General features: G+C 42.5%; 1 protein-coding gene and 1 pseudogene across 2 annotated transcripts; both read left to right on the forward strand.

Annotated features, from left to right (window-relative positions):
• The first annotated feature begins 1,108 nt into the window (after positions 1–1,108).
• Positions 1,109–20,362, forward strand: TNFAIP6 (TNF alpha induced protein 6). The gene is made up of 6 exons (XM_083495003.1): positions 1,109–1,480; positions 11,298–11,435; positions 13,207–13,368; positions 17,708–17,936; positions 19,178–19,218; positions 19,694–20,362. Exons 1-6 carry the CDS (start codon positions 1,387–1,389, stop codon positions 19,852–19,854), a joined length of 825 nt encoding a protein of 274 aa, XP_083351129.1. The 5' UTR covers positions 1,109–1,386; the 3' UTR covers positions 19,855–20,362.
• LOC310711140 (acyl-CoA-binding protein-like) lies at positions 14,421–17,696 on the forward strand (annotated as a pseudogene). Its single transcript has 2 exons — positions 14,421–14,426; positions 15,770–17,696. The product of its transcript is annotated as an acyl-CoA-binding protein-like (transcript).
• Positions 20,363–23,479: the final 3,117 nt, after the last annotated feature.

The raw sequence follows: 23,479 nt of genomic DNA on the forward strand, positions 1-23,479 counted from the left end.
ACCGAGGCCGTTTAGGGCTTTAAAGGTCAGCACCAACACTTTGAATTGTGCTCGGAAACGTACTGGGAGCCAATGTAGGTCTTTCAAGACCGGTGTTATATGGTCTCGGCGGCCGCCCCCAGTCACCAGTCTAGCTGCCGCATTTTGGATTAGTTGTAGTTTCCGAGTCACCTTCAAAGGTAGCCCCACGTAGAGTGCATTGCAGTAGGACAAGAGACCTAGAGGCTTCTGCCCTATGGGAAATCCTTCCATGTGCAGACATAAAGCCCACAGTGGGTCTCCATAGCCAATATCGTCAACTTTTGGTTGGAAGAGTGGGTTCCTCAATGCCATATTATAGCTGTGCCTTATGTTAGAAACTCTGAGTACAAAAGAGGCATGTTGGAACACAAAAGCCATGGAGGAACTCCCTCAATTCATTGTGTGCTTTGTATCTCTTTCTAACTTAAAAGTTAGTGGGGTTAAAAAATGAATTTATTATCCTAAAATTAGTGATCTGAAGGTGTCTAAAAATGAAAGCAATAGCTGTAGATTCCTACATCTTGGTTATTCCAAAATGGCCACTTACCCTACAATCAGGGTGGGTGGCAGTCGCAGCCCCTTGCGGCATGCCTTCCATTCCAGGTGCAGCGAGGAGTCCTGTCCCAGTGGCTGGCCATTTTAAGTGCCCTGGACCAGCTGTATTGTATGGTGGAAAGCCCACCAAGCCAAATGTTTTAACTGCCCTATCAGGGCACCAAGCACGAGGAACCTGGATGGCGGGCCAGAGCGGCGAAGTTCTCACTCTGGTTCTCCAGTCAGGGTTAGAAGCTTTTCCGCTCCATGAAAGCATGTCTGCGACAGCCTGAAGCTACAGTCAAATTATCCTGCAAAGGATTCAGTTGTTATGCTTTTACAAAGGCGGAATTGTGTAGAGCAGCTTGCTGTCTGAGAATCAAAATAAGTGACGATGGTTATGGGAGGGAAAGAAGATAGTTAACAGGTAAAAAAAATACAGTAAAAAGAGCAAAATTGTGTGAAGCAGATTGCCGTTTCAGTGTCAAAAGAAGGAGGTTCCCCCAAAAAAGAAAAGAGATATTTAACTGTTTGAAAATAATATGTTTGCTTTGGCAAATGAGGAATTAAACCTTTACTTGGATGCTGTAGACTTTGGAGACTCATGTAAGGGAAACGTAAAATGAGTCAGACTTACAAAAAAATCAGGGAAGTTTTAATGTGTGAGCAATACTACAGCATGTTCAATTGGAGCAGGCTTGCTGACCTCACAGATGAAAACACTATATAAGATCTGGCAGCCAGATGTTCCACTAGAAAGTCAGCAGCTGCTAGAAGGAGTCTTTCCAGACCCGCTTCAACAGTGACTGCAAAATACTCTTAACAGAAGATATGATTGTGTTGATTTTTCTCTTTGCCTTGCTGTGGGATACAGCTGCTGGCTGGGGGTTCAAGGACGGAGTTCTACATAACTCTATCTGGCTAGGTAAGAGGTTTTTCATTTATTCGTTTTGTTTGTTCATTTGTTTCCATTTGCAAAGCCTTGGCTTCAGGGATACCCACAACATTTTCCAAATCGCTGCTTCAGTTGTCACGTCCCATTGATTTAAAGGCAGCATCTTGCTGCAGCTGAACAAGAATTCATTTGCATTGTTTTGGCTTAATGTTCTTTATTTTACTTTAAAAAAAAAGTGGTGCAGACATTTCATTCGTGAAAAAGAATGCCTAGAAATATGAGCTGGGAGAATGATATTATCTGAAAGCTTGAGATGAATGGAAAACTAAACCTCTAGAGAATGTGTGTGAGAGCAAGAGAGTGAGAGAACTAAACAGAAACAGCTGTGCAAGATACACATCAGCCTTTGCCTTGTACATATATGAAATTCCTTGATGCTTCATATACAGATATTTTGGGAAATATACATTGTGAAAGAAGTGGTTTTAAAAAACATTTCAGAGCAGTTGTACTTCCCCATTCTCTGTATCCCATTTTTGTTCTCCTGCTGTCTTTTGACTTTCTTATGTCTTACTTATTCTAGCATCCTCCTGCCTTCCCTCTTATTTCGGAACAGCTGAATTTTACTTAGGAAAATAAAGAATGGAGCCTGTTCAGTATCTTGGTAATGGTCTCTCTTGGCAGAACCAGAAATAGATGGAGAATTGGGGTGGAGAGAAGGGGGGTGGAGTATTGTCAATAATAGCTCTGTGTCTTCTAATCTAGTTCCACTTTATACTGGCATAGAATAATAGAATTGCAGAGACCCCAAGGGTCATCTAGTCCAACCCCCTGCAATGCAGAAATCTTTTTTGCCACAAAATAAAATGCTGCCCCAAAAGTGACCTCAGGGCTGCATCCTTAGCCATGAAGCACACCGCTGGGTATATCCTCTGGCAGCTAACATAGAAACCCTAGAAAAAGTCTCATGTGGTCAAGATATTACTTACAAATGAAACAACAAAGGCTGCCATACAAAGGTCATTTAAACTCGGGCAGTCTTGTCCATTTAAACACAGCTGTTCTGCAAGAAATGTCTCCCCCCCCCCAGGCTAAGGTGCAGGAAGGTCAAACTACGAGACTTTACACCATGTGCTTCAAATGTGATGTCTGAGGGGGTGGAAAACACATTCAGGTACACGACTTGGGTATGTTTAGAAGTTGCCAGCGCGACGCTCAGCCCAGCTCAGTACAAAGGAGCTTATGATCAAGAAAGAGCGCTAAGTGTTACAACCCAAGACCATGACAGATCCATTCTTTCCCCTCTGGGGTTTTTGTTAAAGAACAGGTCATTGAGCCTTTCTGTTACTTGCGTTTCAGTGGAACGCAATCCATTCCTGATTAAGACCGTTCTAAGAAGCACATTTGGACTTGCTGGAAACCACTTCCCAGAAAATACATGCATGACATGTGGGTGGATTATGGACTTAAGGCACAGAGATCATATTTAAGCTATCTTTGACCTACCTGTTAGACCACTTCTCCATCTAGCTCAGGACTGTGTACACCAGGAATGAGAACCCTGTAGGCTTCCAAATATTGCTGGACTCCAACTCCCATGCTCAATGGCCAGGGATGATGGCATCTGTAGTCCCAACGAAAACAGAAAGGCCATAGGTTCCCCAACCCCTGCCTACATTAATGGGTGGCAGCTCTCCAGGATGTCAGGAAGTGACATTTGCTTTTATCCTAACCAACTTTTGATTGTTTATGGTGTATAGCTGCTTAACATAAAATTAGCTAGCCCTTTCAGAACCACTAGTAGAGTAATACCTAGGTCCTAACGATACTGGGTAGTATGCAAAGGAACATACTGGGTAGTATGTGATGGAAATATAGTCAGAGGAGTGCAGAAAAATCCTGAATGTCAGAGTATCTTACTCATGAATTGTAAATGTGGCAGGGAGATGAGGAAGGCGCAATAAAACACTTGAGTGAAACAATACGTTCCCAGCGCACAAACCAATATAGAGGCCTTAACTACACACGATGCTGGTTGTGAATTCGCATTGCAGTTTACTCTTTATTTCAGGGGTGGCCAACATGGTGCTGCCCTCCAGATGTTTTAGCTTACAGTTTCCATCAGCCTCAGCCTGCGTGATGGAATGGTCAGTGGGATGCAGGGAGCTGTGGTCCACAACATCTGTTGGGTACCGCATTGGCGACTCCGGCTTTATTTAATTACAGGCACTGAGGAAGGGATGTGTTAATTGAGAACACAGCATGTGGGGCTTTACCATGCTGTCAACCGCGGTCACAATGAAACTTTGTGCTGCACTTAGGCTTGGCAGTGCAGGGAGGCAAGGTTCCTATTTCTTTGTCTTGCAAGAGTCAAGCATCTTCCTTGAGGGTAGCACTTGCATTGTGTGAAAAATCAGCATTTTCTTTAAAGTCAAGCTGCACTATATTTTAGCTGGGGTTAACACATTCTTTTTCCTGAGGTGACATCCACACCATACGTTTAAAGCTGCTTGTCCCATTTGCTTCTAGGCCAAGTTCAATATGAACATATAAATCCCTTAACACAGAGGTTTTCAACCTTTTTGAGTCCATAGCTCCCTTGACCAACTACATTCTTTCTGCGGCACCCCTGTGGGGCTCAGGAGCCCAGTTATATCACCCCTTGCCTGCTGGCAGCCTCTCACCCTTTTTCGAACGCTCTCCCTTTTGGAGTGTTCCCTCAGCCTCATCTCCTCTCCCCTCTCCTTGGGAGTCCTGTGGGCAGCTGCCACCACTTCCCCTGTTCTCTGAGCTGCCTCCCCATGCCCCAAAGAGAAGCATGTCCTCACACTGCCCCACAGGGGCAGGATGCGCCCTGCCGTAGTGGCCCAATGGAAACTGGCCAAAGGTGAATGTGAGGCCAGCACCTTACTTTGGGAGGTAGCAGTGGCAGCAGTGGGTACTGCAGGGCCTGCATGGCGGAAAGGCTCCCCTTCAGCACTGGGCTCCCAGGCAGGCCTTGCTCACAGCAAGCACAAGAAAGGCCAGTGCAGTGCCTGCCTGCCTGCCTGCCTGGCCTCTCACTTGTCCTCCCATGCCCAACAGCAAGGGCTGGTGGGCTGGCTGCCTGGGCTCCCTTGCCTGCTTGCTTGCTTGCTCCAAGGCCACCAGGTAACTCCAGGTAACTAGCACTCCCTGGCCAGCCCCAGAGGCACAATTCGCCTGTGGAGCTTGTAGCCAGAGATGCTGCAACAAACAACCGTGCAAGCCTTGGCGAGGCAGAGATGCTAGAGGGAGGGAGGCCAGTGTTGCCCGCGGCACCCCTGGCCATCATTCAAGGTACCCCAGGGTGCCATGGCACACTGGTTGAAAACCACTGCCTTAACAGCTTGGGACCAGTTTATTTGTGAGATTGCCTTACCTTGTATGTGCCCGTTTGACTACTTTGATCTGCATAATGGTCACTGTTACAAGTGCCCCATGAGACTTGTTCCACATTTGCAAGAAATCAGTCATTTAGCATGGCAGCACCTACACTTTCGAACTCCCTGCCCTATAGTCATCAGACAGGTGCCTTCCCTGTATTCTTCTTGGCAACTGCTTAATATTTGTTATTGTTCAGGCAACCCTATCCAGACGTTCAGAAGTTATATGTATTTTATCACTTTTTAGCTACTGTTGATTTTAACCATGCTTTGAATGATTTAAATACTGGCTTTCATTTTTTTAATTAAAAATGTTTTATTTTATATTTTTTGCAAACTACTTAGAGGTTTTTCTCCTATCAAGGAGTACATGCATTTTGGTTACAGGAATTAATAAATATTCCACATACTTCAGAGTGTGATCCCTCTGCCCTGCTGCTTGGGGGGGGATCCTCCTGATCATTCTAGTGGATGTCTGCCCTGAAGTCCTGCTCTGATAACAACACTGTGTGTTGGCACTAAAAGGAATAGGCCATGCAGCACGGGGTCCTGGTGGTTGTCAGGCTGTATGTATAGGTATGCATTCCAGTTGTTTATAGTTCGCTTTTTCCAAAGGCTCAGTGGCGTAGCGTGGATTGTCAGCACCCGGGGCAAGGCAAGTAATTTGCGCCCCCTAACCCGTGGATTTGCGCCCCCTAACCCTAACCCCCAGATGTTGCGGCCGGGCCCCCCCTGCACCCCCCACGCTATGCCACTGCAAAGGCTCAAAGTAGGTAAGCAGAAGTAAAACCAAAGACCCAGGAATAAAACAAAACAGCAAATCAACACTGTTGAAAGCAAGTAAAAACAAAAACAAAAATAGCCTAACTGAAAAATGGATCAATTGAAAGTGAACAGAAACTATATATTGTACGCCCTGTGTGCAATTTCTTACCAATAACTTCTCCAGCAGATTATTCCAGAGCTGAGCAGCAGTAATAAATACCATACTCCTTGGAACTACCATCTTAATCCAATAACATAGTGGAATAGAAAGCAAGGGATACTGCTGATACGGTTTGATATAGGGGAAATGTGGGAGACCTGAGTTGGGATGAATGAATCTGCCAATTTTTGTGTCTTTCAGATTCCCATTTTTTTCCCCATCTCAAATTCCGTTCACCACATTTCCACATGGAAATTCAGTTTAGTTTGAATTTCTCCCAATAAACACATTTTTGCAAGCAGTTTTTGTATGTTATCCCAATTTAAGCTACAAGACAGTGGTGGTGTTTCTGAGCTACCCACCTCTGGTGCCCCTGATAGAATATGGGTTTAAATTTCTGTTGTGGAAAAACGCAATGTCCAAGGCTTAATTCGTTTACACAGCCCTCCCTCCTGTAAGCATAAATATTTCTAAGTGCACAGATGGGCTTGCAATCTGCATGGAACATTTGAGAAAAGTTTCGTCCAGGACTCCCAGGGATAATTATTTCCTGAGCCCTCTGCCATTTGAGAGGACAGCTTTTTACAGCTATTGTAATAGCATCCAGCTGGCGGATTTCCTGCTTTTTGGTGTCAGCACTAATCCCCTCATTTCTCCAATGCAAATGCATGCAACTCAACTCCATGGTACAGTCAAAAAATCATAGAAAGGATTCTAGAGGACAATGCAAGAATCTCAGCTAAAGCATCCATGACAGATGGTCATACAACTTCTGCTTGAAGACTTCCAATGAAGGGTCCACCGCCATTACAATGTCTGCACCTCTCTGGGTAGTTATAGAAACTGGTCTATATTGATGAGCTAAGGATGCTCATGAAATGAAACTGGCCTATGAGTCCTTAGGCAGCTTTCAAAGGGGTCAAGTGTGGCTCAAGAATGTTTAGAGAAATGAGATGAAAAGAAGCAGAGACTGTTACGTGCATGTACAAGGGAAGGAAATAACACTCATTATCTTCTCAATTACTCAGTAGGGAGGAGGAGGAGTTTTGATTTGATATCCCGCTTTATCACTACCCTAAGGAGTCTCAAAGCAGCTAACATTCTCCTTTCCCTTCCTCCCCGCACAACAAACACTCTGTGAGGTGAGTGGGGCTGAGAGACTTCAGAGAAGTGTGACTAGCCCAAGGTCACCCAGCAGCTGCATGTGGAGGAGTAGGGAATCAAACCCGGTTCACCAGATTACGAGTCTACCGCTCTTAACCACTAGGGCAGAGGAAGAAGAGAAAAATGGAGCATCAGCACAGCATGCAAAGTCCCCATCATATGGACTTGTACTAAGACTAAAGCCTTCTGGGACATGATATATAATGAACTGGAAAAGGTCTTTAAAAATACTTTTATTAAAAAACCAGAGGCGTTTTTACTGGGTATAATAATTATATTTATGTATGCTACTACAGCTGCAAGGACACTTTCAGCACAGAAATGGAAGCAGCAGGAACTTCCAACTTTGGAAGAATGGCAGGCTAAAATGATTGAATACACAGAACTGGCAAAGCTGACAGGGAAGATTCAAAACCAGCGTGATGAGCTGTTTGAAAAGGACTGGAGTAAATTTATACAATATATGAAAGAACATTGTAAATATCTGCAAACGTTTGCAGGTCTTACTTAAAATATTTTGTAATGTTGATATGTGGAACTGGTTTACAAACACAGAAGTAAATTTCTTTAAGGATTAAAAAAAGGTAATTCAGGTGAGATAGGGATGCTAAGACGAAAGGGTATACCTATGAAAGCCAGGGAGTGGGAGGGGGGAAGTGAAGGCTCAGGATGAGCAAAGATGTAAGTGATGTTACGATTTCATTGGTATGTGACAAAAATTAACAAAATTTAATAAAAATTATGTTAAAAAAAGAAGTCCCCACCATAATGGGGCAAGGGCAGCCCTTTTCTAGAAAAAGAGTTGACACCATTGAACACCACTCTCGTTCTCTTTAAATGGGAATGGTGACCACTGGTTGTGGCTTTTTATTTATTCAAAACATCTTAATCCTACCCTTCAACTAAAAATAACACCTCAAGGAGTTTGCAAATGTTAATAATAAGAAAGCTCCTGCCCCCAAGTTTATTATCTAAAAAAGCATGGCACAAAAGGAAAGGAGATGAGTGGGAATGAGAGGAAAAGCAAACTCAGGCACTTTCTCGGTTACAGAGTTATTGTAATGACCATCTGGAATGGAAAGATTTCAAGGAACAAAAAGTTGCTGGTCTTTCAGTAGAGCCGATGGGAATTGGAGTCCCACAACATCTGGGGGGACGTGGCTTAACCATTTTTGGTATATACAGTGGATTTTTAATTCAAAAACTGAGGAGAGAAGGTGGAGTACAGATGCTGAAAGCCTGTCCATACCAATAAAATGATTTTTACAAGAGAGCAAGAGAGATGGAAGTTTCTGATTACTCTCAATAGATCTAGACCACCCACAGGAGCAGGTCAGAAAGACAGACTGCTGTAGTTTCTGTAGCAACTGCAAATAAAATCCCAAAGAAGACTATCAGGAACAGCTTGTTCATTCCAAAATATATAATTTTTGGTTTGGTTTGGTTTTAAGATTGAAAAACCTACATTCTCTTATTGACTTTTGAACAATGATACACCAATAAAATATTATTATAACAATACCCACAAGAACATACTAATAAAACTACCCTGTGTTGCATCCAGGAACTTCCCCAAAGAAATTAAATGTGGAAAGCAACCATTTCCCCCTAATTATCACTGCCTTCCTAGCAATACTTCTGAGCTTTTAATAAGCTTTTCTACTAGATTACATGATGTATATTCAGATCTTTGCCATGTGACTATTTTTGTTAACTGGCTTTCTTTTCTACCATCTCCTATTCTCGCAGGGTGTTTTATACCAGTTGTGTACCAGGGGCTCTTGTCTTGTTGCTTTGTATTGTTTATCTGTGATTTATGCTGAATGATTATTTCATTCCCTGCACTGTTCCAAGAGAGCAGCGTGACACTGATGGGCCTTTCCAGGCACATTTGGTCTCCTGGGAGGACCACGCAGCGGTTTACTGCTGTAGGTAGCCAAACGACATCAGGCAAATGTCTCTCTTGTGAAATAACAACTCTTTAACAACAACTATACATCTAGCTGTAGTTGCTAATTAACAGGGATTCCTTCCTCCAACTAGAACAGCTATTGCAGGTCCTTTGTTGTGGGGAAGATGACAGTTGCTGTCCCAGGAGCTCCCTCTGATGGGGGTGAAAGGGGGCATGTGCCCTGGGAAATAGGTTAGGGGCGTGGCAAACAGCACCACGTGTGTGTGTGTGTGTGTGTGTGTGTGTGTGCGCGCGCGCGCGCGCGCAATGTAGGACAAACTTGGCACAAACTTATTCATCCAGTAGAGAAATCTCTGTCCTTGGCTGCCATGAGTAAAATGCTGGCCAGCAAAAGTGACAAAACCCCAAGGTCCTTCTATTTGCAAATGCGCTTTGTTATCCCTCGCTTTACATTTTCAATTCATACATACCTGAATTGAATGAATTTTCCTTAAGCACAGGAGAGGTATGGGGCGTACTGGAATCTGGCTGTTGATTTTTTGAATACATGGACTTTATGATTCTCGCTGCCAGGAAAAATCACATCCCCCACTTCCAGTTTCGTAGATTCATTGGCTCAGGAATATTTGTTGCAATAAACATTTGCTGAAATTTGTTGTCGTTAGCCAAGTTGGAAGAACTTAAGAAGATGGGGGGAATATAATAAGCTGACCTTTCTGCCAAAAAAAAAGAAAAGAAAAAGGTTTTTCATACCACATCATCCAGTCTTTGTGGGGGTCTAGGCAGGGGACTTGTCCTGTACTAATATTATAATCAGTGTTCGTGGGGTGAATCAGTGTTGGCAAAATTACTCAACAGTGACAATTCAGTGTCAAAGGCCTTCATTAAATCAAAGTTGCTGGATACTGTTTAGTTGCCTCCCTTTCAGCCCCCCTCTGTTACCTGTTTTTTCTGTGACAACACATTTTTATATGCAACAATAACATCCAATAGATTTTTTTAAAAAGATGTTGGTTTCAAGTTGTGAAACTCTCATTATTACGCTGACTGCAAATGTCCCAAATCCCTATTCTACTTGGGCTACAGTCCTATGCATGCCTCATTTGGGAACAAGTTCTGATTAATTTTCCAAGCCAGCTTCCACAGAAGTACACCATTATTCAAATGTTTGATCATCCCAAATCTATGGGTTTTTAAGCCATTCCGAGCTGGCTGTATTGAATTTCTTTCAACAGATTAGCACAGGCACTCATAATTTTGTCTTTCTGTAACCATTTCCTCTAATAGCTGTAGAACTTGCACTTTGGCATCTTACAATTTGTTTCTTCAACCGCCGCAAGCAGCAGAGATGAAATAGTAGAGATAACAAATAAATATTGGTGTGATGTTGCCTGTTGGTTAGAAATCATGAACAAAACCTGGTGGCCGATCCTGTTTTGCAGAACAAGTACAAACCAGAGTTGCCCAGTTTAAACAGTGTGGCAAAGAATGGTTTACCTCAAATTAGAAAAGGGAGGAAGGAACATTTTATCCTAAAGCTCCTTGAAGACTCATTCAAATAATGCCAAACCACCGTTTAGGCCAGGGATGAGGAACCTGTGACCCTCCAGATAGTGCTGGACTCCTGCTGTCATAATCCTTTATTTTTGCTAGCCGAAGCTGGTGGGATTTGGAATCCAACAGCACCTGAAGGACCACAGATTCTCCATCCCTGGTTTTAGGCATTGCATCTGAACTAGCCAAAGAACCATATGTGGGACCTGACTGGGCATAAAATGTGGACACATTGTGACCGAGAGGGCCAAATCTTAGTAAAGGGCAGGCATGGGAAGAAAGGATGAACTGGGAACTTAAGCATGGATGAATAGGTAGACAGCCATAGTCATGACCAGTAGGATAAGTAAGGAAGAGCCAAAAGATCCAGGAACTCAGCAGTAAAGCATTTAACTTTGAGAATTTAGTTGCCAGCCTAATTTCAATTTTAAACTAGCTTGAGACTTGTTTGCATTCAATTTAACTGTTGTTGGCTCCCCCCAAGCAAATTTTTGGAGTCATAAATGTGTGTGTGTGTGATGTTGCGGAGGATTAAATTTTTAAGGAATCCCTAGCCCCTTCTCAATCTACAGTCCCCAAGGCTCTTTGATTAAAAGCTATGTCAGGCTTGAAGCTAGTTTCTGTACATAATGTTCATGTGCTCTAAAGCCATCTGTGGATGCTAAAATTAATGTTACTTGCTGTCAGAAGAGCAATGGCAGAATTCCCTCACTGACACCCAGAGAAGATTTGATAGATTGCTCATGTTCGCATTACAAGGAACAGCATCCTGGGCTAAACTGTCGGCAGCCGTGAAGAGTAGGACACCTGCTAGATTCCTCAAAATTCTGTTTCCTTTGTTTTAAAAAGAAAAGAAAAAGATCACTGTTTGTTGCTTTGGCTTCACAGAACGAGCGGCAGGAGTGTACCATAGAGAAGCAAGGTCTGGAAAATACCAGCTCACGTATGCAGAAGCAAAAGCAGTGTGTCAGTATGAAGGAGGACATCTAGCCACATACCAGCAGCTGGAGGCTGCAAGGAAAATAGGTATGAGCACGCAATATATGGGATCATTCGGCAGTCCGGTCCAGCAGGAATTCTCCTGCATGCCACAAAGTCCCCCAAAGTGAAGAAGAGCTACATAAAACCACTGGGCTTTTAGTGAGGAAACTTCCTACTGTGACATTCCTGTGCTGACTGTGGCTGATGGGAGTTGTAGTCCAAAACATCTAGAAGGCAAGAGATGGAGAAAAGCTGCCCAGAGTGCGTTTTGTCCTTTGATGTTCACACAAACTGCCCGCACTGTTGATTGTTCAATGATTGAGTCTGATTTCAGTTCACTCATCTGTTTCCTTTTCTGTTAAAAACACATCTGTACGAACAGTGCTGTTTGTTACAGAAATTGACATGTAAGTAATACCGAAGATGAAAGTTTAAGAACCCTATGGACATGGATTGAAATCAGTTTGGTTTTATTAATCTCCATTACAGTGGTACCTCAGGTTAAATACGCTTCAGGTTACAGATGCTTCAGGTTACAGACTCCGCTAACCCAGAAATAGTACCTTGGGTTAAGAACTTTGCTTCAGGATGAGAACAGAAATCATGCAGTGGTGGTGCGGCAGCAGCAGGAGGCCCCATTAGCTAAAGTGGTGCTTCAGGTTAAGAACAGTTTCAGGTTAAGAACGGACTTCTGGAATGAATTAAGTACGTAACCAGAGGTACCACTGTATATCAAGGCTGCCCACTATCCGCAATGTGCTACTTGGCTGTAGGTCATAGCTAATTCAATGGGACTTACATCCAAGGGGGAAAGGTATGTGCAGCACAATCCTATACAATGTCTACTCTGAAATAAGCCCCATTGAGTCCCATGGAACTTGCTCCCAAGTTAACGGGTACAGGAATGGAGTAAAAGGGATCATTGTTGGAGCTGCTGTTCAACACTACTGATGTGTGAGCTCAAGAATCAATTAATATAAATGGCTTCAATAAAATGAAATGTGCACAACCTCACACAACATGTGAAGAGGCCTAGAAAGTTGCAATCTGGCAACAAAGCAAGCAACCAAAATGATTAATTGCCAGACCGTTTGATAAATGAGTACAGTGTGTGATAAATGGCCCTATCACACACTTCTGACTCTTTTGCTAACTCCTCCACCTAGAAAGTTATCATTCTAAGTTGTAGTACAATTTTCTAGATCTCAATACACACCTGGCACATGTCAACCTCTCAATTTTAGGCTGAGATGCTTATTTCATAGAGCTGAAACTCTCCCAGACTTGTCAACACTAAGGTAGTCTTAAGCAAGGTGGTAATAGGCTGTTTTTCTCTACATCTCTACATCCACGGGCTTCTATTTGCACTAGTGTGATGAGTGATATTAACCTGGAGAGTACCTGAAGATAATGCCAGGCAACAGAGATGCAACAGAGGTAACTGCCATAGGGAGCGAATGCCCGAATTTCAGTAACTCGGTGACTTACACTAGTCCGACATCTTTAAAAAGCAGTTCTAAGACTAAGATCTAGTAAGCATCTGCATCCAATTGTTGTTTATTAGTTTAAAGTGAAAACAGCCCTTTCCATTGTTAAAAAAGATGACACATTTTCTAATAAAATAAACGAAGCATACACGAGGCATTTTCTATGTCCAGGGTGGAAATTGTTTCACTTGCTTGGCTTAATTAAATTTAAGCGAACTGTGTGTCAATTACATTTTTGGCAACAAGAACAAAAGGTCATTAATCTGAAGTACAGTGTTTCCATCTTAAGCCAGCACTGGGCGTACATGACATGTCCTTCCATCCCCCAGGGTTTCATATGTGTGCGGCTGGCTGGTTAGCGAAAGGAAGAGTTGGCTATCCCATTGTCAAACCTGGAAGCAACTGTGGCTTTGGAAAGACTGGGATTGTGGACTACGGCTTTCGGCTCAACAGGAGCGAGAAGTGGGATGCTTACTGCTTCAACCCTAATGGTGAGTGTGCAACAAACAACATTTTCGTAGTCAAAAAATAATAATAATAATTGTCCAGTAGCACCTTAGAGACCAACTACGTTTGTTCTGGGTATAAGCTTTTGTGTGCATGCGATTGCAAATCTGTGTGCTTTTTAATACTCCCAAGAGAAATTCCAGAGCCAGTACTTGATTGCTCCTTTCTAGTGGGCCCCATTACGTATTACATAATCCAAGGAACTCCATAGCAATGTAGCGCCTATTTCATAATCTGCTGGCGGTATTTTATGGAGTGGGGAGCCGCCCTAAATCACCTGCTTCTTTCCAAGTCAGCGGGGTTTTCCTTCCCCTCTGGTTAGCATAAATGTTCTGATTAGCAGAAAAACAAGTGCCCAGAGATTTGCGGATTTAAGCTTCTTATATTCAGGGCTGTGGTTGATAAATTTCCGTTTTCCTCCGGGGTTCGTCTGTAGGGACAAAGGGGTGGAAATATCTGTTCAATACCCAACTTTTCATTAAAGTACATACCTTCTAGTTCTTAATTCAGCCTCCCTGAAATTCTAAGAGGCAAATTGTTGTTTTTATTTTGCAAATAAAGCTAACTGAAGATAAGGACACTTCTGGGCAACAACTTTCCCAGTAATCATCATCATCATCAATTTTATTTATACTCCGCTCTCCCCGGCCGAGACTAGGCTCAGGGCAGCTAACACCAAATATAATACATTAAAAACACAAAATCAAACAATTAGTTTAAAATACAATTTGAAATCACATTTAAAATCAAAATAAAATTAACTTTTAAACAAAATTAAAAGTTCAGTGGATAGTACCTTGAAGACCAGCTACCTGCTAGCATAGGGATTTTGTGCCAGAGTGTCTAATCATACAGTTCTGAGTGGTTGCACACTAAGGATGGAACATCATATTATTCAGGAATTAAACTTCAGTAATCAAGTAGGAAATAAATAAGAACAAAAGATCCACAACATGGATCTACTGCCAAAAATGACATTCCATGTTGAGTGTACCCATGTATCTTGTTGGATCACTTGCCCGCCTATTGAGAGATCATGATGGTATGTCTTGCTAGAAGCTACCAATGTTGTGGGGGAAATGGACGGAAAATATACAGTGTGGTGATGTCACATGGTCAAGGACCCTACACATTTCAGCAGCAGCTCCATATTGGGGATGATATTGTTCTCCAACAATGGCTCACTAAAAGTCACCCAGCTGGCACAGAAATAAAGCAGGATTTAAAACAAGGTACAAGTTAAAACGAGGTACAAGGTGCCAATTAAATATGCATCATTAATCTGCTGCTTTGACCACTCCTTTCCCTTCCAAAAGCTCAGGGCAGACTTTGTGCAGTTTCCTATTGATGACAGCATCCTGGAGACCTCTGAAATCTTTGTGAACAAATTTACTTCTTGAAAAGGAATTATGAGGAAAACAGCTGCTTGCGCAGGCGAGGCAAGTCCCCAGGCAGCATCAGTCCCAGAGTCCAGCAACATCCAGGCTTACTTCTCAGCTCTTGCCAAGGCCTTATTTTCTGCAGGCAGTGGCGTCAATTCTAAAATGACTGACATAGCCCTATGCTTGATTTTCAGGGAAGCCCAATGCTTTCTGGCTAGCCTCCCAAACAGGCCTGAGGGACTCTCTGCTTTTCCAATGATTGCTTCTGTTATTTGGCCTCAGGCTGAGTACCCACAGCACTTCATTCTAGAATCAACGGAGACTGAGTACAGTGGTGCCTCGCAAGACGAAAAGAATCCGTTCCGCGAGTCTCTTCGTCTTGCGGTTTTTTCGTCTTGCGAAGCAAGCCCATTAGTGGCTTAGCGGATTAGCGCTATTAGCGGCTTAGTGGATCAGCTGATAAGCGGTTTAGCGGCTTAGCGGATCAGCTGATAAGCGGCTTAGCGGATCAGCTGTTAAGCGGCTTAGCGGATCAGCTGTTAAGCAGCTTAGCGGTTTAGGATCAGCTGATAAGCGGCTTAGCGGCTTGGGGAAAGGGGGGGAGGGGAAAAAACCCGCAGGAACTCGCAAGACATTTTCGTCTTGTGAAGCAAGCCCATAGGAAATTCGTTTTGCGAAGCACCTCCAAAACGGAAAACCCTTTTGTCTAGCGGGTTTTCCGTCTTGCGAGGCATTCGTCTTGCGGGGCACCACTGTACTTCTGCTGAGGGGCTTATTGACACTTCCTCTTGTCCCACTGGGGAAACCGCTCTTTAGTGCTCAGTCAAAGCAAACTTCTTTTTTAATGGATTCGCATTTGCTCCGATTTAGCCCTAAAAAGCAGGTTTTCTCTGAGAAAGGAGTGAGGCAGAGAGACTCTGGGACAAGAGACTGCAATGGGCACAGTTCAGCCTTTTGTTGCATCGGGAGGGGGTTGCTGCGCTCTTCTGCAACCATGGCATAGGCAGAATTTGCAAAAGCTGCAGAAGAAGTCAAGAAGCTGAAGACCCAAGCAACAGATCAAGAAGTGCTGGATATCTACAGCCATTACAAGCAGGCCACAGTTGGAGATGTAAATACAGACCGTCCTGGGATGCTTGATTTCAAAGACAAGGCCAAGTGGGATGCCTGGAATTCCTTGAGAGAAATGTCCAAAGAAGATGCAATGAAAGCATATATTTAAAAAGTGGAAGAGCTGAAGGAAAAATATGGAATGCAATAAACCCCTTCCTGCATGCCTTTAAATGGAATAATGCCTTATTCTACTATCTTAAACTGTGTTACACAGTATGGTAGTGCCATTTTCCATAATTAACAGCTGTGTAAATTTACTTCTAATGGTTTGTATAATAAACACTATCAAATTCAGAAGAAGGGGGGGGAGAGAAAGGAGTGAGGCAAGGGGGGAAACTGCTCAGACTTAGACTCGTGCTTTCTATGCACAAGACAAGTGGAAATGTGGACAAACGCAAAGTCTAGATCTGTTGCACGCTCTTCTTCGCCCCTGAAAAGCATTTCTTGAGAATGAAATGATGACAAAGGGGCAGTAAAAAAGAAAAACAGTATCAAGGACAAAGCTTTATTGTTCTGTGCTACTTACTTTTATTTATTTTTTTAATCCTATGAGTAACAAGGTCAAATTATGTCTGCTGAATTATACCATTGGAGACGGTGTGCTGGAATTTAAGTGGTTTGGGTTTGGAGAACATGTGGGAGATGCTTGCCTGGCAGTGTCAGAAGAAGATTCCAAAATGATTGTTTGTTTTTTAAATGAACATGCATTCATGTGCCTGTAAATACAGTAAATGCAGTCTTAAACCCAATTGTATTGCTTTTCCTTTAACAGTGCTGGAATGTTTCATAGTGCATTTTATACTATAATAGCTCACCATCAAAACCAGCATGGTTTTCTGGTGCAGGAAACATTTTCTTTCCTTTTGCCATTTTGTAAATGCCATCATTGCAGCAACCAGGTTCACGTGTTTAGTACATGAAGCACTATGGTGACTAGCACTCTCTGAGAAATGGTGGGGGAAACCACACTTTGCAGTTATCAATGTGAAGTCAAAACAAAAAGCTGTGTGAATAAGCAGCTGAGTAACCTCTCAGGGGAGGAGAACCCTCACAGATGTTGAACATGTCAGGGAAAAGAGGGAGAGGCAACCTTCATTCTTAGAATTCAGATTAGTCAGCCTATCTGTGCCTCCTGTTTGGCTGTCTCCTCTGAGAGGCAAGCTAGATCTTTTCCAAATGTATTGTTTGGGTGGTGAGCATCATTATCAAACCAAGTTGTTGACCTTGGCTGGTTTACGTCTGTTCCTTTCATTTGGGGGGTGGGAATCTTCGTACTTTGTAAGTGATATTATTCAACTTGGAGGCAATAGCCAAACTTCCACTGTGGGGATAAAAGCAATGGATAATATTGCAGCATTGTTTTAGCCTGCACTCGATGCATTTAAAGCACATTCAACACACATGTAAAAAGCACAAACTACAATTCCCAGGACTTACTCTTTCAGCTTCAACCCAACTCAACCTGCAACAAGTGTCTAATACTGTGGGGAAACACTGTAGGGTTGTTCTAAACCACTCTGCAACGAAACTTTCATTCTAAAGGGGCTACAGACTTTCTTCTTCATTTAAAAAAATGAAAGCTCAAAGTTGGGGCTCCCTGCTGTCTAGTAGAGCAGTACTCTTTATATCCTTCTCTTTGTACCCTGGTGAGCATTCTCCCTTAAATACTAGAAACACAATACAATATGATTATATGGATGTGGCACATTACAGTGATGGCAGGTGCCAGTATTAATTTTGGTTACCTGTGTCTCGCTGCAAGTCTTCTCTGACATTGTGACAGCCCAATTCAAAAGGCAAATTCCCTCTTGTTTTATTTCTCTCCTAGGAAAAGCCTGCGGTGGAATCTTCACAGATTCAAAGCACATCTTTAAAACCCCTGGCTACCCAAAGGAATATGAAAATGATCAAACTTGTTATTGGCATATAAGGGTGAAATACGGCCAACGGATTCAAATTCAGTTTCTCGACTTTGATCTTGAAGACGATACAGCGTGCATGGCTGATTACTTAGAAATATACGACAGCTATGATGACGTAAATGGTTTTGTTGGCAGGTAAAACAATTTCCATCTTTCTTAACGTATTACACCATACAGGGGCGTGGAAACTTCATCCAGGAAATAAAAAGACTACCACCACATTTTATGCTCATTTAAACCATATGGCTTCCCATCCTGGTAATTATAATTTGTTAGAGGTGCCTGGAATTGTAGCTCTCTGAAAAGTAAACTACACTTCCCAGGTTTTGCTGGGGGGAATGCCATACAATATAGATACGACACACATCTATTATTTGGATATGTTTATACCACCCAGTCTCAGAGGTTCTGAACAATAACATCATTTATTTACACAAACAGCGAACTAAGAAGTGTTAATAACCACACACTTTTTCCAACTTCCCCCCACTCCTTGGTTTCTCGCCCTTTTAGATCCAGTCCAGGAATCCTTCCAAACTCATTCATTGGAAGTATGTTGCAATTCCCAGTCAATCCCCACCCATTCCCCGACTCTGCAATTCCTCCAAAATATCAGAGCAGAAAGTAAACTCATCTCAGCTCATTTGTGGTCTCTTGCCTCTCATTCAAGTGAAGTTCCTGGACTTCCCATCAATGGGGGATTTCCTCTCAATACAAATAATACCAGATTCAGATGAGTGATTTGCCCCAGGGCCACAGCATGGGGAAACAGGTCTAAAACCCTACTTCATGCTTGCCCCGATCTCCTTATCAGCCCTCCCAGCTGACACAATTTGCATGTCTAAAAGCATGCAATCATCTATCAGTTGGCCTTCAGTTACTAAAATGTTGATATTTCAGATAACCAGTTTTCTATCAACCATGCAAACAGAATTGCACATGGCAAGGGGAGATTATCGTCATGGTTAATACATTCAAAATACATGGTTAATACATAATACAGTGGCCTATACACATACATGTGTTATGTGTATAGGTCACTGGCCTTTCTGTTCCTTCATGTTAAATTCCAGTCCCTGAAAAGGTTCCTATTTGTGCCAAATGTGACAAATCTGTTGAGAAGTATCCAAAATCAGTTGAGGACTTCAGCCACTTTGCAAATTACCATTGTTGTGGCATATGAGTTACTTCTATGTGATTATCTTACCTGATGTCTTCTACACATCATAATGGTGGCATCCTTCACGATAGATCACCCAGTGTAAGTTCAAGCTGATATTGGTCTGGCAAAGGCTTAGGTAGCCACTGCAGCAAGTGTGTTACTGAATTTTGGCTTGCCTATATTTAACCAGCAAATCAACTGTCATGTTTTTCAGGTATTGTGGAGACGAACTTCCAGAAAATGTAATCAGCACAGGTAATATTATACACATGCACACCTCCACACAACCATGGACTAAGACAATAACAGTTACTTCTCAGACTCTTAAGAAGTACTGCACAACAGAACATTCCATCCAGAGAGGTCGTCACAAAGGCCAATTCACAGAAGCAGAATGGTTGAAGTATTATAAACCTCTGCATTACTTCCTAGGGCAGGGATGGAGAACCTGTGATGGACTAAAAATCCCATCTTCCCTGGCCTTTGGGACTGATGGGAGTTGGAAGTCCAGTAACATCACAAAGACAACAGGTTTCCCATTCCTGTCCTGCTCACATGCTGAGTGGCATTTATTATCTTTGACAGTGTCTCTGAGTGCACTTAAGAGAAAAATGCTACCATGTGTTTTGGCAGAAAGAATGAGAGATTCAAAAATTCTTTGAAGTTTTATTGGGGGGTAGGTGTTTCCTCAATAGAAGTAATTTTTCTCTTTCTCTGTTTCTCATCCTAGGTAATGTAATGACACTGAAGTTTTTGTCCGATGCTTCAGTAACGGCAGGAGGCTTTCAGATTAAATACATTGCTTTAGATACACCCAAAAAGAGTGATGGGAAAAATACAACTACCCAAGACAACAAAAATTACTTAGCTGGAAGATTTGGCATTGTATAAAAGAACATTGACATGAAAGAAGAATTTGCCTTGGATGCTTATTAAAGACATTCCCCTATCCCCAAGCACCTACTTGATGTTCCTCCCAGTGGATCCTATTCGCCATAATTTCCTGTTACCTCCTCCCAATGTGATCTCTCTTTTTTGCTGATCTTCAGTGATCCATACAACCTCAGTGATACACACCCCTTTGGACTGATGCTTCCCACCATCATGGGATTCCTCCCTTGACTTTATCTGCTTCTCTACCCGTCACCATAAATGGGTTTAAAAGCCTGCTATTTTTGTTTCAAGTTTTTAGCTAAAGTTCCAAGGGGCCATGCAATTGTGTGCAAATAAGTCCCCTTCCTGCTTCACAGCTGCTCAGTGATAGCCACTTTGAATTGTAAGCAGTGATCATTTCCTTGAGCCAAAAAGATGAAGAAATATTTACTCCTAGACCCTATAATCATTGTACTACATTTGATGTATTATTGAGATTTCTAAATATATATTTATCAAACATCAAGAGCCATGTTTTTCCTTTTTGGGGGGGGGGGGAGGCCACTCTGTTTCCAAATTAAATTTAAAATTAAGACAATTTATTTACTTAATTAATATGATGATGGAATCCTGACTCCATTTTCAGGTTTACAAGTTCCTTCGCAATCAGTAGAACGCCACTGAACTCAGACTACAGACTAATATTCACAGATTATGTGGAAGATGAAACAATCAAACCAGATTAAATTGTCAGTGATGTCTGAACTGGCCAACAAAACTACAGGTTCTAGTTCAGGAAAGTCAAGAATGGGACAGCAAAGGCCTCAGAATAGATAATTAAAAACCAGTCTTCTGGAACCTGAAAAGTCATAGCTCAGTGGTAGAATCTATAAGGGCAGCATCCAACTAATGTGTCCCATCAGTGCAAGGATTTACACATGTGCAATGGAACTCTCTGCTGCACCCTCCTCAAATCAGACTTTCACAAATTCTGGCAGACACACTGACCAACACTGACTGCCTCACATTCCACGGCATATCTCCTCCTCCAGACGTGCCCTGATAAGGACACCAGTTGCTGGGGAGATGCCTCTTTCCTAAGCAGAAGTTTTAGACATGCCTCAAGAATGTGCTTCAAGGCCATACTTCAAGGCTCATTTCAAGTTTGGCAATACACCAACAAACATCTAGGCTTTTTCCCAACGCTGTGGAGCTGATTTGGGGAGCTTGTGGAATACACATGTAAATCCATGCGCTGATGAGACACAGCAGTTGGATAGTAGCCTATGCTTCACACACATAAAGCCAATCCTTGGCATCTGTCTGCAAAGGCCAAGGAAAGACCCGTCTGAAATCTTGGGCAACTGTCAGTATTGATGATTCTGAGCTAGATGAGCCCATGGTCAGTCTAAGGTAGGGCTGCCATATGTCTCGAATTTCCCAGACATAGCAACCCATGTCAGAAGTGTCAAATTTTGCCGAATTTCCTCAAAAATAGCTCAAAAACTTCATTTTCTTCCCCTTGATATTTCCAAAAAAGCTCAACAACTTTTGTGTCCAGATTTTCACTTTTTAAAATATGGCAACCCTCGTATAAGACAACTTTTTGTATTCCTGCCAAGAACTTAAAACTGCGAGAAGCAATCTCCTTCATAAGTGATACAAAGGCTACTTAATGGGATGGGCAAAGTAGAAGTTATGGAGTTGCACAATAATATATCAAAGAATAAACGCACATCTGTATCCCGGCAGGGGCAGGGAGAAGAACAGCTGGGAAGGGGAGTTGCCGTAGAAAAGCAGATGGGAAAAAAGGTTAAACACTCGGTCCTACCCACATCATTTTTCCAGTCCAAATTGCCTCTTTTGCTGAGCTGCTTTTCATTGGAAAGAACTGCCACTGGAGATTAAATACAAGGATATTCTTATGGAGCCTGTGATATGATCCTCTGCCATCCTGCTACAAGAATGGAATCTATAGATAGACGCTACTAATCTCTGCCATCTAGTGGTCTCAGTGAATCCCCTCTATTCCTAGTTCCTCTGGTGACTGATGTTGCATAGAGGGGAACAGAACTGCAGTGCCTAGGATCACAAATAGGCACAGGTTATTTTGTATGCCTCTGCCAGCCTAGCAGTTACAGCTGCAACCTTGCAAACAATTTGGTATTAATAAGCGCTGGGCTTATTTATGTTCTAGCAGTTCAGAATCCCCACAGACACACAATTATGCAAAGGTCCCAAAGCTTTCAAAAATGTAATGCCTACCGAACTTTTCAGTGTATCACAGCTAATATTACCTATGGTAGTAAAAACAAGAGAAAACTTCCAAACATCTCAGCACTGCATCGAAGAGCAATCACATGAACCTGAGGCTTGTCAATGTGCCTTTCTATAACATGGCCATGGTTTAACTTTTATTTATTTAAAATGTTTCTTAATATTTTAAGATCATGTGGATGCAAGTACTTAATTAAGGCTTCTGGGGTAAGGTTTGCTTTTAAGCTTGCCTGGCCTCTGCAGCTGGCTACCAAACTCAGGTGCTTAACTAGCTCCTCCCCTCTGTCTTGATACTTTGTTACTGATACAGTGGTACCTCTGGTTACGTACTTAATTCGTTCTGGAGGTCCATTCTTAACCTGAAACTGTTCTTAACCTGAGACACCACTTTAGCTAATGGGGCCTCCCGCTGCCGCCGCGCAATTTCTGTTCTCATCCTGAAGCAAAGTTCTTAACCTGAGGTACTATTTCTGGGTTAGCAGAGTCTGTAACCTGAAGCATCTGTAACCTGAAGCGTATGTAACCCGAGGTACCACTGTACTCTAAAATACTGCCTCAAATTAATATCCAGGTTAGTTGATAGAAAGACTATCATGTTTCTCTTTACTTCAAAAAAAGTGTGCATGCTTAGCCTAACAAACATTATGCAGCCCAACCAAATGACTCTGCTGCTATACAATGCCCAAGACTACAATTAGAGATGATTTGAGGGCGTGAAAGATCCTTTGGCTCCTTTATGAGTACAAAAGATAATTAAAGGTCACTTGAGTTACCCTTGGCAGTGCAGAAGTCTGACCCACTTTAAGCTTGGATAAATCTAGAATTCAGTTTTAAACTGAACTTTAATCTTAGCTAAATCCATATTACATCTACACTTGAATTCTAAATCCAACTTTAAACCCTATACACACTTAACTGGGAATGTCCCATTGAACTTAATGGAGCTGGTATGGGGAAAACCACATTAAAACATAGTATTTCACACAATAAACACAGGATACAAGATTATGGATTATGGCTAAAGTCATATTGTGGGTAATGTTGTGTGTACACTGCTTCCCAAATCAGAGATGGAAGTGTATTGGATGGCAAGCAAACAACAGTATGTACCATATTTTTTGCACCATAACACTCACTTTTTTCCTCCTAGAAAGTAAGGGGAAATGTCTGTGCGTGTTATGGAGGGAATGCCTATGGGGGGGGAATCTGCTGCAGTCGTGAGCAGAGGATCCATGGTTCCCCTTCCTTCCTTCCTCCGTGGCTCACTTTGAAACAGCAAAGTAGGAGAAGAGCCGCTGAGTGGGGAGGAGAGAGGGACAGAGAGCCTGCTTCTTTAAAGGAGCAAAGCGGCTCCTGTCCGGTTGTG

Source organism: Podarcis liolepis (genome assembly GCF_965112155.1).
Source record: "Podarcis liolepis genome assembly, chromosome: 1".
Classification (NCBI taxonomy): Eukaryota; Metazoa; Chordata; class Lepidosauria; order Squamata; family Lacertidae; genus Podarcis; species Podarcis liolepis.